This window comes from Camelina sativa, chromosome 13, assembly GCF_000633955.1.
Source record: "Camelina sativa cultivar DH55 chromosome 13, Cs, whole genome shotgun sequence".
In the NCBI taxonomy this organism is placed as follows: Eukaryota; Viridiplantae; Streptophyta; class Magnoliopsida; order Brassicales; family Brassicaceae; genus Camelina; species Camelina sativa.
Window position 1 is genome coordinate 7,599,025 of NC_025697.1, and position 14,517 is coordinate 7,613,541.

General features: G+C 35.9%; 4 protein-coding genes and 1 long non-coding RNA gene across 6 annotated transcripts; 2 read left to right on the forward strand and 3 right to left on the reverse strand.

The window, feature by feature from the left end:
- Positions 16–4,524, forward strand: LOC104735813 (disease resistance protein RPP5-like). Its single transcript, XM_010455668.2, has 4 exons — positions 16–741; positions 811–1,966; positions 2,053–2,352; positions 2,443–4,524. The coding sequence occupies exons 3-4, from the start codon at positions 2,269–2,271 to the stop codon at positions 4,450–4,452; spliced, it is 2,094 nt and encodes a 697-aa protein (XP_010453970.2). The 5' UTR covers positions 16–741; positions 811–1,966; positions 2,053–2,268; the 3' UTR covers positions 4,453–4,524.
- Positions 551–1,882, forward strand: LOC109124916 (disease resistance protein TAO1-like). The gene is made up of 2 exons (XM_019234509.1): positions 551–741; positions 811–1,882. The coding sequence occupies exons 1-2, from the start codon at positions 551–553 to the stop codon at positions 1,880–1,882; spliced, it is 1,263 nt and encodes a 420-aa protein (XP_019090054.1).
- On the reverse strand, positions 4,561–7,109 carry LOC104735815 (chromo domain-containing protein LHP1). 2 transcript variants are annotated; one of them, XM_010455669.2, is made up of 6 exons: positions 6,550–7,109; positions 6,136–6,161; positions 5,949–6,056; positions 5,089–5,841; positions 4,945–5,005; positions 4,561–4,851 (listed from the first exon to the last, which is right to left on the reverse strand). In XM_010455669.2, the coding sequence occupies exons 1-6, from the start codon at positions 6,898–6,900 to the stop codon at positions 4,804–4,806; spliced, it is 1,347 nt and encodes a 448-aa protein (XP_010453971.1). In that variant the 5' UTR covers positions 6,901–7,109; the 3' UTR covers positions 4,561–4,803. The 2 variants fall into 2 exon arrangements, with proteins under 2 accessions (XP_010453971.1, XP_010453972.1); XM_010455670.2 differs by having other exon boundaries at positions 5,949–6,035; positions 6,550–7,108.
- LOC104735816 lies at positions 11,252–12,722 on the reverse strand. The gene is made up of 4 exons (XR_759495.1): positions 12,241–12,722; positions 12,087–12,152; positions 11,832–11,903; positions 11,252–11,626 (listed from the first exon to the last, which is right to left on the reverse strand). It is a non-coding gene; the product is annotated as an uncharacterized LOC104735816 (long non-coding RNA).
- On the reverse strand, positions 13,699–14,515 carry LOC104735817 (protein DETOXIFICATION 25-like; the record flags this gene model as incomplete). The annotated part of the gene is made up of 3 exons (XM_010455671.2): positions 13,699–13,814; positions 13,939–14,025; positions 14,139–14,515. Coding segments are annotated over 3 exons (537 nt in total), but the record flags the coding sequence as incomplete, so codon positions are not given.

Genomic DNA, 14,517 nt, shown 5'->3' on the forward strand with positions numbered 1-14,517 from the left:
TCACCGTTAAACCATTGACGCGGCTATATGGCAAAAGCGGACAAAAGGTTTGATTTTTTTCAATTTGACTCTGACTCTACCACGCGTAGTTGTGAACCTTTGACTTCTGAGTTCTGAGGATCATTTTCATGGTTTCCGTTTTGGAGAATAACTGGATGGTGATAGTAGAGCTATCTGTTTATGCTAAAATAGTAAGGAAGGCAAAAGGTGTCGGCTTTATCTTGTAAGATGATGGAATTTTTGTGGTAGAGCTCAGAGAGAATCCATGGCTTCTCTTCCTTCTTCTTCTTCTTCTTCTTCAGCAGTTTGGAAAACAGACGTTTTCGTGAGTTTTAGAGGAGAAGATGTGCGTAAAACATTTGTGAGTCATCTCCTGTGCGAGCTTGATCGGATGGGGATCAACGCTTTCAGGGACGATTTGGATCTACAGAGAGGCAAATCCATCTCCCCAGAGCTTGTAGATGCTATCAAAGGCTCCAGATTTGCCATCGTCGTTATCTCCAGGAACTACGCAGCTTAAAGTTGGTGCTTAGATGAGGTCTTGAAGATCATGGAATGTGAAGAAACGATTAATCAGACAGTTTTACCCATTTTCTATGAGGTTGATCCTTCGGATGTGAGAAGACAGAAGGGAGGTTTTGGTGAAGATGTTGAGAGTCACAGTGATAAAGAGAAAGTGAGGAAATGGAAAGAAGCTTTGACGAAATTGGCTTCTATTTCTGGTGAAGATTCTCGGAATTGGTAAGTTTCTAAGATAAGTCTTATTGGTGTGTATTTAAAGTTGTTAAAGTGATGAACTTTGTATGGTAGGAGGGATGAGTCGAAGATGATTAAGAAGATTGTTAAAGACATCTCTGATAAGTTGGTTTCAAGTTTATATGATGACTCAGAAGAGTTAATTGGAATGAGTTCCCATATGGACTTTCTGCAGTCTATGATGTCTATGGAGGACGAAGAAGATGTTCGGATGGTGGGGATTTGGGGAATGGGTGGAGTTGGGAAGACCACGATTGCTAAATACTTATACAATCAACTCTCATGTCGATTTCAAGCTCATTGCTTCATGGAGAATGTGAAGGAAGTCAGTAACAGATATGGAGTCAAGCGTTTACAAGGGGAGTTTTTATGCAGAATGTTTCGAGAAAAGGATACAGAAGCATGGAGCTCGATTTCTTGTTGCAGCATTATAAAGGAAAGGTTAAGGCACAAAAGGGTTTTGATTGTGCTCGACGATGTAGATAGATTTGAGCAACTGAATGAACTGGTGAAAGAGATTGATTGGTTTGGTCCGGGAAGCAGAATCATCGTGACAACACGGGATAGACATTTGCTAGTTTCTCATGGCATAGATTTGGTGTATAAAGTGAAGTGTTTACCCAAAAAAGAAGCTCTCCAGCTCTTTTGTTACTATGCTTTCAGAATTGAGATTATAATTCCACATGGGTTTCAGGAGTTATCAGTTCAAGCTATTAACTATGCTTCTGGTCTTCCACTGGCTCTAAGAGTTTTAGGCTGCTTCCTCTGTCGAAGAAGCCGTAGAGAATGGCAAAGCACTCTTGCTAGGCTTAAAACTTACCCTCAAAGTGATATCATGGAAGTTCTGAGAGTTAGCTTCGATGGATTAGATGAGCAAGAGAAGGCTATTTTTCTCTATATATCATGTTTCTATAACATGAAGCATGTTGATTATGTCACAAAACTTCTTGATATTTGTGGCTATGCTGCTGATATCGGAATCACGATTCTTACAGAGAAGTCTTTGATAATTGTATCAAATGGATGCATAAAGATGCATGATTTACTTGAGCAGATGGGTAGAGAGCTTGTTCGTCAACAAGCAGCTAACAACCCAGCCCAACGGTTACTTTTATGGAATTTGTGAGTTGCTGTAAGACATCTGTGAAGACATCTGTGAGTTGCTGTCAACCCTGAAGACATCTGTGAGTTGCTGTCAGAAATTTCTGCTGTAAGTTAAACTGCATGTGCTTCTCTTCTCATTCTATCTTTTCGGAATTTTCATGTAATTGATTTTGACTTTTCAATTTCTTTTAGGGGACACAACTTGTTGAAGGAATCTCTCTGAACGTCTCTGAAATTCCTGAGGTATTTGCTAGTGATCGAGCTTTCGAGGGATTGTCTAATCTCAAGCTACTCAACTTCTATGATCTTTCATTTGATGGAGAGACTAGAGTGCATCTACGTAATGGCCTGAGTTATCTCCCACGCAAGCTTCGTTATCTACGTTGGGATGGATACCCTTTAAAGACTATGCCTTCAAGATTTTGTCCTGAGTTTCTTGTTGAACTTTGTATGAGTAATAGCAAGCTTGAAAAACTTTGGGATGGGATCCAGGTAATTCCTCTATATAAACTGCAGATAATTCTTCTTTTAGTTATTTACTATTGGACTAGATACTGAAACATTTGATGTAAAAATTTTCAGCCTCTTAGGAACTTGAAGAAGATGGATCTTTCTCGCAGTAAATACCTTGTCGAGATTCCAGATCTCTCAAAAGCCACAAATCTGGAGGAACTAAACCTTTCCTGTTGCCAAAACTTGGTTGAGGTTACTCCATCTATCAAGAATCTTAAGAGACTTTCTTGTATCTACTTGACTAATTGCATCCAACTCAAGAACATTCCGGTTGGGATAACTTTGAAGTCGCTTGAAACAGTGGGAATGAGTGGATGCTTAAGTCTAGTGCAATTTCCAGAACTTTCTTGGAATACTAGAAGACTCTATCTGAGCAGTACAAAGATAGAGGAACTACCATCATCAATCAGCCATCTCTCTTATCTCGTTGAACTGGATATGTCAGACTGCCAGAGACTCAGGGTTCTTCCAAGCTCTGTAAGGAACTTGGTCTCACTTAAATCCATGAATTTGGATGGTTGCAAACATCTTGAGAACCTCCCAGACACATTACAGAGTCTAACATCTCTTGAAACTCTTGAAGTTTCTGGTTGCCTTAATGTCAACGAGTTCCGTCGCGTTGCCACGAATATAGAAGTTCTGCGTATATCTGAGACATCAATTGAAGAAGTTCCTGCAAGGATCTACAATCTCTCTCAGCTTAGGTCCTTGGATATTTCAGAAAACAAAAGACTGAAATCACTTCCGTTAAGCATTTCTGAGCTAAGATCACTTGAAAAGCTCAAGCTTTCTGGATGTTCTTTACTCGAGAGTTTTCCACCAGAAATTTGTCAGACAATGAGCTGCTTGAGGTGGTTTGATTTGGATAGGACTAGCGTTAAAGAACTACCTGAAAGCATTGGGAATTTAGTAGCTCTTGAGGTGCTTCAAGCCAGTAGAACAGCTATAAGGCGGGCACCATGGTCCATTGCACGACTTTCTCGTCTTCAAGTTTTAGCGATTGGGAATAGTTTCTATACTCCAGAAGGTTTGTTGCATTCTCTTTGTCCACCCTTATCAAGGTTTGATGACTTGAGAGTTCTGAGCCTAAGCAACATGAACATGACAGAGATCCCTAACAGTATCGGTAACTTATGGAATCTACTAGAACTAGATTTGAGTGGGAACAATTTTGAATTCATCCCTGCAAGCATCAAACGGCTCACCAAGTTGAACAGACTGAATTTAAACAATTGCCAGAGACTTCAAGCATTGCCCGATGAGCTTCCACGAGGTCTCTTGTATATCTACATCCATAGCTGCACATCCCTAGTGAGTATCTCAGGAAGCTTCAACCAATATTGTCTGCGCAAGCTTGTAGCCAGCAACTGTTACAAATTGGATCAAGCAGCACGGATTCTCATTCATCGTAACATGAGGCTAGAGTCAGCAAAACCAGAACACTCTTACTTTCCTGGTAGTGATGTACCAACTTGCTTCAATCACCAAGTCATGGGTTCGTCGCTGAATATACACTTACCTCATAGTAAATCGTCTGACATTTTGGGATTTTCTGCCTGCATCATGATTGGAGTTGATGGACAGTACCCGATGAACAATCTGAAGATACACTGCTTTTGTATTTTAAAAGATGTTGATGCTTGTGAGCTGATAGTTATGGATGAGATGTGGTATCCTGATCCAAAAGCTTTCACAAACATGTATTTTCGATCAGATCACCTCCTCTTATTCAGCAGAACATGCATGTCCATGGGAGCGTACAATGAAGCCCTGTTCGAATTCTCAATCGAAAACACAGAAGAAGAATCTTTTAGCCCGCTTGGAGTGATTAAAAAATGTGGGGTGCACCTTATATCATTTAAAGACATGATGCAAGAGTTCTCTACTGACTCAGAGAAAATTCAGAATTCTGATTTGGATCTTTCAAAGGCAACTGATGACGCAAGAGTTTTGAAAAGAAGAGCATATGAAGCTGAGTTCTTGCATAAGGAACAACCAAATCCCAAGAGGGTCAAGTTTCGTCCAGTTCCTTTGGCTCGAAAGGCACATTCCAAATTATATCAACCAAATGGTATCTGAGAGTAAAAGATTCACTTGTTGGCTTGTTGTATACATAATTATATATCGATTGATCCATATATTTTGATTGCATCAATACATCATGAACTTGATCTTTGAACAAGCAAGTGCAACAAAACCTCCGCTATAAGAAGCAAAAGTCCAAGTGACAAGATTTACTATGATAGAGAGTAAACATAACGAACCCAAGGAGATAAAATACAATGTGAAACCTCCCGGAGACGCGATACAAAAAGCCACTTGCCGCTACCTCGACTCTACATGTTGCGTTGCTAGGACAAAAAAAACCCATCTAATCTTTTTCTACCTACAGGTGCTGTGTACAAACAAATGCTTACCTTTCGGAGTGATTTAAGAAGTGCGATTGTACTTGAGATGTTGCTCATAGAATTCAATCAGCTGGTGTTGAAAAAAAAAAAAACAAATTAGAAAAGCTTATAAGAAACATCCAAATGAGCAAGTGCAAAAAAGAAGCTGTAAAGATAATGTTACCAGATGAGGATTGTGAGCCTTGAGAAATCTGTTGTTCACCATCACTTCCTTCCCATCAGACCTATGAGAGTAGCCAAATTAAGTACAACTGTAAGAATATGAAATCAAATTGCGAGAAATGACCAAAGCACAAATGAGACAAACCTCAGCGCTGAAAAGGTCACCAACACATCCTGGACATTGTCTGATACAGATGCTGAGAAGCTCATCGGTTTAAGTATCTTTGTGATGTCCAACTCCTCAATCTTGGTTTTCTGAGACAAATTATTGTTTTCCATCACACCAGGATATTCATTACCCATCCTTGCAATTCTACCAAAAGAGTCTAATGTAGTCAAATCTTGTGTCAGATTCTGATCTGTGGGTGTAGTGTGGTTGTTACTTGTGGATCCATCTTGTTTGAATCTTTTCACAGAACCAGACTTCCTACGCTTAGCACCTATGAAACGACTGTTCTTATCAAGCTCCTTAGGATAAACCTTGAGAAGGCCATTGGGTCTTACATTATCACCTTCAGAACCAATGCCTCCTCCTTGAGAACATCCTGCACCATTACTGTTATTGACTGGTCCTCTTAACTCGTTAAGTGTTGGATCATATTCTTTCTCATCTTCAACCAAACGAACTTGCCGGACCATCCCAACACTCCCGCTGTTAGCTTCAACTTGGCTGGATGCATAAGCATTCTTTGCTTCCTCATCTCCTTTTAGAAGACTTGAACCGCTTAGGTCTTGCGGACCAGGAATAGGAAGGCTAGAGTTGTTGAGAGACGTAGAAGAGTCAGATTTCTCAGTAGCGTCATGTGATGTAGATGTTAAACGTTGCTTCTTCTTCATCTGAGAATGAGGTCCTCCATATTTGCGCTTCCGCTTCCTACCAGGCTTTCCTGGCCTCAAACTACAAAACAAAAAGGCAAATCCATACATTAAACCAAGAAAATCCATGAAAACAATCAATTGAATGTTATCATTAAATCTGCTAAACGTGATGCATTTATTATATACCTTCCTTCAAATGCATCTATAACATCAGCAATAGACTGGAGATTCTCTAAAGGCTCCCATGTGTTAGCCGTTTCTGGCCACCCGCGCCTTTCACAACCGAGTTTATAACTTATGTCAATGGAAAAGCATATGTTTGATCAAGAACACAAACTTAAAAACGAAACCGAGTATGAATTGAAGAACTCACCATTTAATAAGATACTGGACCTTGCCCTACAAATCAAAAGCACCATCCAATACACATTAGAGCAAAAGAACCAGTAAAGTTAAAAGGCAGAACGAATCGATCAATCAAAAACAGAAAGAAGAAGATATCAAACATTAAAGATCACCATCATCTTCGTACAACATAACAAATTACAGAATCTTAACACTATAACCAGCTTTAGATCATAAACTACTATTTTGTGATTTCTTTCTCTCCTAGACATCATCAAAGAGCAATCTGTTAGGATTATTACTAATTCACCGAAGCAGCCAATTTGTCTCACACCAACGTAAACTATGAGAAGAAGTAACCTAATCTTAACACTTCACAAAACCTTAAAACCTCCATAGTATCAAGAAACCACATTTGCCTGTAGAAAAAAAAGGAGCTTACTTTTCTAACTCTCTTACGACGAATAGCTTCGATTTCGAAATAGCCTTCATCAAGCTTGGGCCTTTCATCTTGCCCTCCACCTCCTTCTCCTTCATCTTCCTCATCTCCTCCATCATCTTCATCCTCATCCTCCTCTTCATACTCTTCACCATCCTCCGTACGTCTGTCATCACCCATCTCGCGAAGATTCAACTCTCCACCTCCACCTCCTCCGCCGTCGTCACTGACAAACCCACCGTCTCCACCGCTAATTTTACGGGTTTCTCCGACAGCTTCTTCAAAAGCCATCTCCGTCTCACCAGCGTCGTTCAACACCTGGGTTCTCTTCTTAACACCACTTGCCCCTTTCATATCCTCCGAGCTCAAAACCCCCAAGGAGGGGCTAATCTGTGAATCGCCTTCTTATCCTTAAAAGAAATCAACGATTCTGGAGGAAGAAGGAGAAGCAACACAAAAGGAAAAAAATAAAAAATAAAAAAGGAGAAAGATTGAAACTTTTCCCTATTTCTGAGGTTTTGGAGATGGTTTGCTGGAAGAAGACCTGACCCTCCTGACCTGAAAAGACCTGTTTTTTTCACTTTCTCTATTTATTTTTTAATTAATGATAACACAAATTTATTTGTTAATGAGTAATAAATATTCGTTTAGTCAAAAAAATAAAACAAAAACAAATTGTTGGTTTTATAACAAACATTATTTTGTCGTGAATTACTGAACTAAATATTTGAAACATAATTGTAAAAAAATAATAATACTCTCCCGAGTGTATTCAAACCATGATTTTGGAGAATTTGATAGGATTTAGTAAATTTAAAATCCTCCAAAATCCTAATCGTAGATTTTTAAATTATCAGTTCAATAACAGTGGATTTTAATAGATTTTAAAGTAGATTTTTAAATCATCAGTTTACGTCTGTTTTTGTATTTGATTTGGGTGGTTATGTTGTTTTGTTGGATATTTTCAAGCATATCGCTGTTTATTTTTTAAAAATTGAGATAATCTTGTGTGTTTTTAATGTTTTTTTTAAAATTATCATGAGAAGTTAATATTGTGTAGTTAAAGTTGTTGTTTGGGGGTAGTTGTTAGTTTTGATTAATTTCTTATTATTTGTCATTTTGTGGTTGGATTGTTATTTGGTTTTATATGTGGTTTTAGATTAGAGTTTTTAATATTTTCATATGTATTTAGTAATCTGTGGGAGTAGTTTTTTTGTCAATATTTTAGTGTTTGGAGTGAAAAAAGTTGTGGATTTTATTAAGAAAAGTAAATAAATTCAATAACTTACATTTCTTTTTTTTGGGTTATTTTTCTTTGTTTCAACCGTTGGGCCCAATTTCTCTGTAAGGCTTATAATGTGTTGGTCTATTGGATCATTATTTGTATGTTATTGAGTTGGGAATGAATTTGTTCTTTTTCAAATTCGATGTCCTCGTGAACGGATAGGAGAAGAGCAATGTTTTTGATCTAGAAGACAGTATGAGTATTGAACATATTTCTTTAATGCTCGTAATTGTTTTTTCAGTCATCCCTTTCATATATCCATTATCTTTTTTTTTTGGGTTTGCGTATTTGGTTGATTTCCTGCTCGCTTCGCATCTGTAGGAGATATTTGGTTATCCCCCTGTTGATTTCGTTAAACGTAAATGTGAATTTGTGTTCAAATTTTTTTATATGAAAATGTGTTGTCTTTCTTAGATTTCCTAATTAAGTTGTGAGTTGTTTTTGTGTTCTTAGTTGTATATTTTTCCGTTTGTCCTCTGAGTGATTTTTTCGATTCGATGTGAGCTGTGTTTTGGGAAAAATTAATTTTCTTAGCTGTTATTTTATATAGTCCATGTTGTTTTTTGTTGGCTTAGTTTTCATTTTCATATAATTTAGTTCTACGATTATCGATTGTGGCACTCATATTTCTGAATCTCTTTAGTTTACAAAAGGTGTGTGCATCTCTTACCTTCTTTGTCTTTAGTGATGGTTTTGTGAAGTGCTGCCAAATAATGTTAATTGGTTTCTAGTTGTGTTTCCCTGGTCCTCTGAAAGTGTTGCTTGTGTTGCCTTGCTTTGATTTGGTTATTCTTTTTGATTTTGTATAGCCCAGATTTTCTAAGCCGAGTTTTTCTACGATGTAGTTGCCCCTGAAGGTAAAGACCTTTTTGCATATATCTATGTCATGTTGGTCGTAATACTTGAAGACTTTTTTCTTGAGATGGATTGTAGGAAGTTTTTTCAACATATTTTGATCTTCTATGTTCTGATTTTGATGTGATGGTAAGCGGTGGACTTAATTTTTTTTTTATATATATCTTTTGTTTACTTGCTATACTTTCAGGTTTGTTCCTTGTTTCTCTTGTTTTAATTCTTTTGGAGGCGTCGCTATTGTTTAAGAAGGAGAAAAACATAGATTTCTATTTTGAATTGTGGAACTGATTTAATGTTGATAACATTGGTAAACCATATTGTTGTTCCTTAAGCTAAATGAAAAAGACAAATTTGAGCATTTTTTTGTAGTAGTAGCAGTGTGCGCATCTATTTTCCATGTCATTGACGGTGCAGTAAATAGTTGGTCTGATTGCTGCCAATGTAGTGTAGTAGCATTGTAGGCTTTGTACATTGACTCTGTGTAATGCCTTTTTGATATCTTTCCACCATTGGTCACCCTTTGTTTTGTTTTGTTTCCAGCCTAGCTTGTCAAGCCAAATTTTTCCTTCCGCTGCGTCACCCCTGCACAACTTCACAATTCCGTAAAGGTACATACAATTCTCATAACTACCTTCTGCCGCCTTCTTCAAGTGTTCCTGCCCTGTTTTTGTGTTGTTCTTTTGAAAATACTCTTGGATCCTTTTGATATAGTGAGCCTCAACATTTCCACTTGTAATGCATTTTTCCATGAGGTCTTGGTATCTCGTTAATGCTGCTAGTGGATTCATCGCCAGGGGCCTTAGGTTGATATTCTTGTAGACTCGGTGATCTTGGGCTGCCTTGGCTAGATGTGGTGATGCTTGCATAACATGTCTCACGGTTGTNCATATTGTTGTTCCTTAAGCTAAATGAAAAAGACAAATTTGAGCATTTTTTTGTAGTAGTAGCAGTGTGCGCATCTATTTTCCATGTCATTGACGGTGCAGTAAATAGTTGGTCTGATTGCTGCCAATGTAGTGTAGTAGCATTGTAGGCTTTGTACATTGACTCTGTGTAATGCCTTTTTGATATCTTTACAGCATTGGTCACCCTTTGCTTTGTTTTGTTTCCTGCACAACTTCACAATTCCGTAAAGGTACATACCATTCTCATAACTACCTTCTGTCGCCTTCTTCAAGTGTTCCTGCCCTGTTTTTGTGTTGTTCTTTTGAAAATACTCTTGCATCCCTTTGATATAGTGAGCCTCAACATTTCCACTTGTAATGCATTTTTCCATGAGGTCTTGGTATCTCGTTAGTGCTGCTAGTGGATTCATCGCCAGGGGCCTTAGGTTGATATTCTTGTAGACTCGGTGATCTTGGGCTGCCTTGGCTAGATGTGGTGATGCTTGCACAACATGTCTCACGGTTGTCCATGAAATCTTAGCAACGTCGTTTGGTAGTTCTTGAAGGGAATAGTGTGTGTTTCGCAGCATTTTTTGCAAGTTGTGTGTGATTTTTAGGTTAAGACTTTTGCCTACTGCTATATATAGGCTGGACGATATGCGGCGTTACGCGCAAATTAATTTTTAAAATTTATAAGACAATGCTAAAGTGTTAATAAATTTTTCTGTAGCTATTTTATTTTGTAGATTTTTTTTTCTGAACAATATCAAATGTAGTTTGAATATTTTCTTTTACTTTTGTTAATGATATTAGTTAGTTGAGTTTCTGAATTATTAATCTTGATGTCTATATTCATTCAAGATGTTAGTAAGAAAATATTCTTTATAAGCTTATATATAGAGTGAAGATATTTTTTTTTCATGATAAGAAATGGCAGCAAATTCATGTTTTATTTTCTTTGGATAGTACTGTGAATGAATTAAAAGTATAAGTAACATAAATCATTATGATGAAATTTTAAAGTATGAAATCTTAACTTTGTATAGTAAAACTATAATTTGTCGGTCTGAAATGCTATTATCTATCCTTCATGACAACAATTAGTCAGTAATACATGTTTTCATGCGATAATTTATAGCTAAGCGTGTTTGTTACTTGTCAATCATTTTCCATCAAAGTAAAAGTTGATTTGATTTTGTATCTAGAACTGGTAGAGCACACAAAAGATTATGCGGCAGAATTCATGCCAATCACTTAAGCTTTTCCACTTACTATATGCAATGGATTATGGACACATACACACCCATATACATACCCATTTGCATTATTTGCATTGGAGGTGCAACAATCTAAGCGAAAACATAACTTTGGCCTCTACTTTAACTGGTTTTTCCGACCAAACTACTAACAGAAATTACAACACTTTCATTCTCTCCACTTTTGCACTAACGCACCACCTCCTCATATTCTTCGTCTTTTTATGTGACAAACGAATTGATCATCATCAGCATAGACATCATGGTGTTGTATTTCCTCCTGTCAATGCATCTTCAGGCACTACAAGAAAATAATTTTATTAAGACGAAATATTTAGTCACAATTAAAATTATTTAGTCACAATATAAACATTGTTACGCATTTGTGACGTTTTTTGAATGGTTGCAATACAATGGTCACAAAATTTTATTTGTAACAAAAATGTCACAAGAGTTGCAACGAATAAATTAGTAACCATTTTGGGATTCTTGAGAAATATGTATAGTGAGGATATACTATGTTCAATGTAGTATGTATATATGTTCTAATCATGCAATAGCATGAAGTTTATAAAATATCTAATATACAAAAGTGTAAGTTCTATACCTTTGACAAAAATAAAAATTTAAAACTGATCAGATTTGTATTTAATTGCCATGACAATCTTACAAATTATATCAGAGTGTTGAATAAGAGAATGTCTATTAGTCTAACCTTAATTTGAGGCAGTTACGTTGTGGAAGCTTAGCATTTATAACTTTCAAACTCTTTCGCAGTGACGTTTCTTTTTCTTAACTTCCTAAATGAAAAACGCAAACAAAAGTACAGAAAATAATCAAATCATGATATGTAGTTCAATTATTTTAACCCCATGAAGCACATTATTAATAAGAGTACATACGAACAGTTAAATAAACACAAAATGGTTTGACCAACAAAGGAAAAAGTGTTTGATCGGCATAGGAAAAGCCCAACAAAATCACTCTTCCTAATGTAAGCCGTACCTATGATTTAGCAATTGGAGGAGTCTTCGTATGTAGGTCTCTGGATTTTTCTCCTCATCCAAAGCTTTTCACCTGCAAGAAATCAACAAATTTACTACATATAAAAAGGTTTAGATAAGCAACATAAGTTATTATAGATTGGACATATTCCACATGCGTCAGACTATATCCATATCAAACGAAGATAATACTAAACTTTAATATAAGTTCTCCAAATACAAAATTTATTATAAGTTCTTAAGAAAGAGCAGCTACCTGGCGTTTTTGGCTACGTAATTGATTGATAAACCAAACTGAAACCATCAGTCAAGGTTTTTAAATCTGAGAAAAAAAAGATCAGAAAATGAATCACCAATCGGAGGAAGCAAAAGAAATACGGAGTGGATGTTTTTTTTGGTTAGACACTTACATTCCGGAATGACTTGCACTTCCCCGAACAATATGTCATTATCACCAGGATTTGAAACGTTTAAGCCCTAATCCTAATTAACGTCCATGAGACCAGTTTCATCTCTGGAACTTGCATATACCCGAGAAAACAATGAAATAAGAAAAGGTGAAACCCTCATATAGGATGTGAAACGATTGGAAGTAGAAGAAGGACGTTTCGTTTTTAAATGTGAAGAAGGAGGTGAGGTCGAACCTCCCTCGAAATCCTACATATATATATAGTCATAGAAAGCAACCTAAAATCTAACCGACGTGTCATATTAGGAGTCTCAAATAATTAGGGGTTTTAAAGAAATTTGGTCCAAAAAACAATAGAAAATGGTTAGTGGGTAGTTTATAAAATTTGGTCTCATTAAATAGAAGGAGTAGTTGAGGTGGCAGCACCACGAATGAGAAAAGTAAACTTTATATATATAGATTAAACTAATATTTAATTTGTATTTTTAAAATGTACAACCTTACAAATATAGATATATTAGTTAGTATGGAAATTAGAAAGTATTTTGTTTGAGGTTTATTGTTTTATATTATAGTATAACATAGACATACAATTAAAAAAGTAGTGATTTATAGAAGGAATATACTGTATGTTTTTTATTTATTTATTTACAGATTATAATATTTTTATTATTTTTAAAATTTTAAAATATATGAACACAATAGTTTGTATTATAGTTTTGTATGTTTTATATATAAAGAATCAATTAACTTTAGTATATATAGTTTTGTTGTGAAATGCAAATAAAAGTTGTTAACAGTTATTTGTTTGATATGAATTCCACATTGTTTTTCTTTTAATAAACTTTAGTTATTAAAATGGACCAAAATGTGTATATATAATTTGTTAGAAATAGGAAAATAGCTATTTGAACAAAAAATAACTAATTCAGTATACTAATTACTTACAGATATATATTACGTAATTGACTTTTGTTTTAACATAAACTAATATTGGTTGTTTTTTTTGTCTAGACCGACACAATTGTTCTTGTTTTTATCTGACAAAACAAATATGTCATCTTCTTCATCTTTGTTTCATCCCGTCCATTGCGACATCTCCGCCCATCTTGATTTTTAGTCAATCGATTTTATCATCTTTATTTGTCATAATTCGTCTACGAAAAAGTGTAAAAATTTTCTCATGAATAAAAAGGTGTATTTTTCCTGCATAGATTGTGATTTGAATTTTTTTAAACAAACATATATACTCAATTAATATAAAAAGTGTTTGTTTAACATACATATATAGTAAATTATAAAATTTTAAAAAGTTTATAATTTATAACTGATATATCTAAACTTAATAAAAAGTTTATGTAAAAAAGGTTATGCAATTGCATTAACGAAATATACGCTGCATATTTTGTTCATATATATAACAAAACTCAAAATATTAAACAAAAAAATATTTGTATAAATCAAAATATTGTAAACGAAGTGTTACATATATATATATATAATTACATAGTTGCATACCATGCTGCACCAAAAAAGCCGAGGCATATGTTCAGCTCCCAGGTGTATATATATTGGCTGTAAATTTCAATTGAGTATTTAAACTTCATCATGGTAAAAGCTAAACAAATCAAAAATTTACAAAACGCTTATTCAAATATTAATTATAGTTTTTTGCATGGTGTATTTTAATTAGTAGTACCATATGGCGAAAGCAGAAATTGCGATATTCGCATCCTTTGCATATCCAGACATCAAGACGAGGATGCTCGTATACCAGTACTCTAAGCTGTTCAAAGAGAAGTAGATTCAAGAAGAGTCATTAGAAATTTCTAAAAGCCTACAGGCCTGTCCAGCCTTAATCTTCGTGGATAATCCCGCGAAGATAAAGAAGTAAAATACCAGAGCATTAAGCCGGAGGTAACAGATAACTTGAGCATGGGAATAAGATCAACAAAAGCAGCAGTGCTAAAGCCACTCCAAGTATGCGGGCACCACCCTCCAAAGACATACACAAACTCGGCTATTACCATTGACCACGAGCTAACATTAAGCCCTAGAAGCGCACCATGGATCCCCCCCATCACGCTAACACACCACCACGTCACTGCGATGTCCAATACCAGGGCTATGACGGAGAGAACGCCTATAATGGCATTTTTCATCTGCGCTTGGAGGTACATTTGCATTGTCATTGTGAACACGATGCTGTAGAGATAAGGGATGACCCAAGCGTAGATCTCGTCTACCGTCTCAGTGATCTCAACGTTTTGGCCTAGTG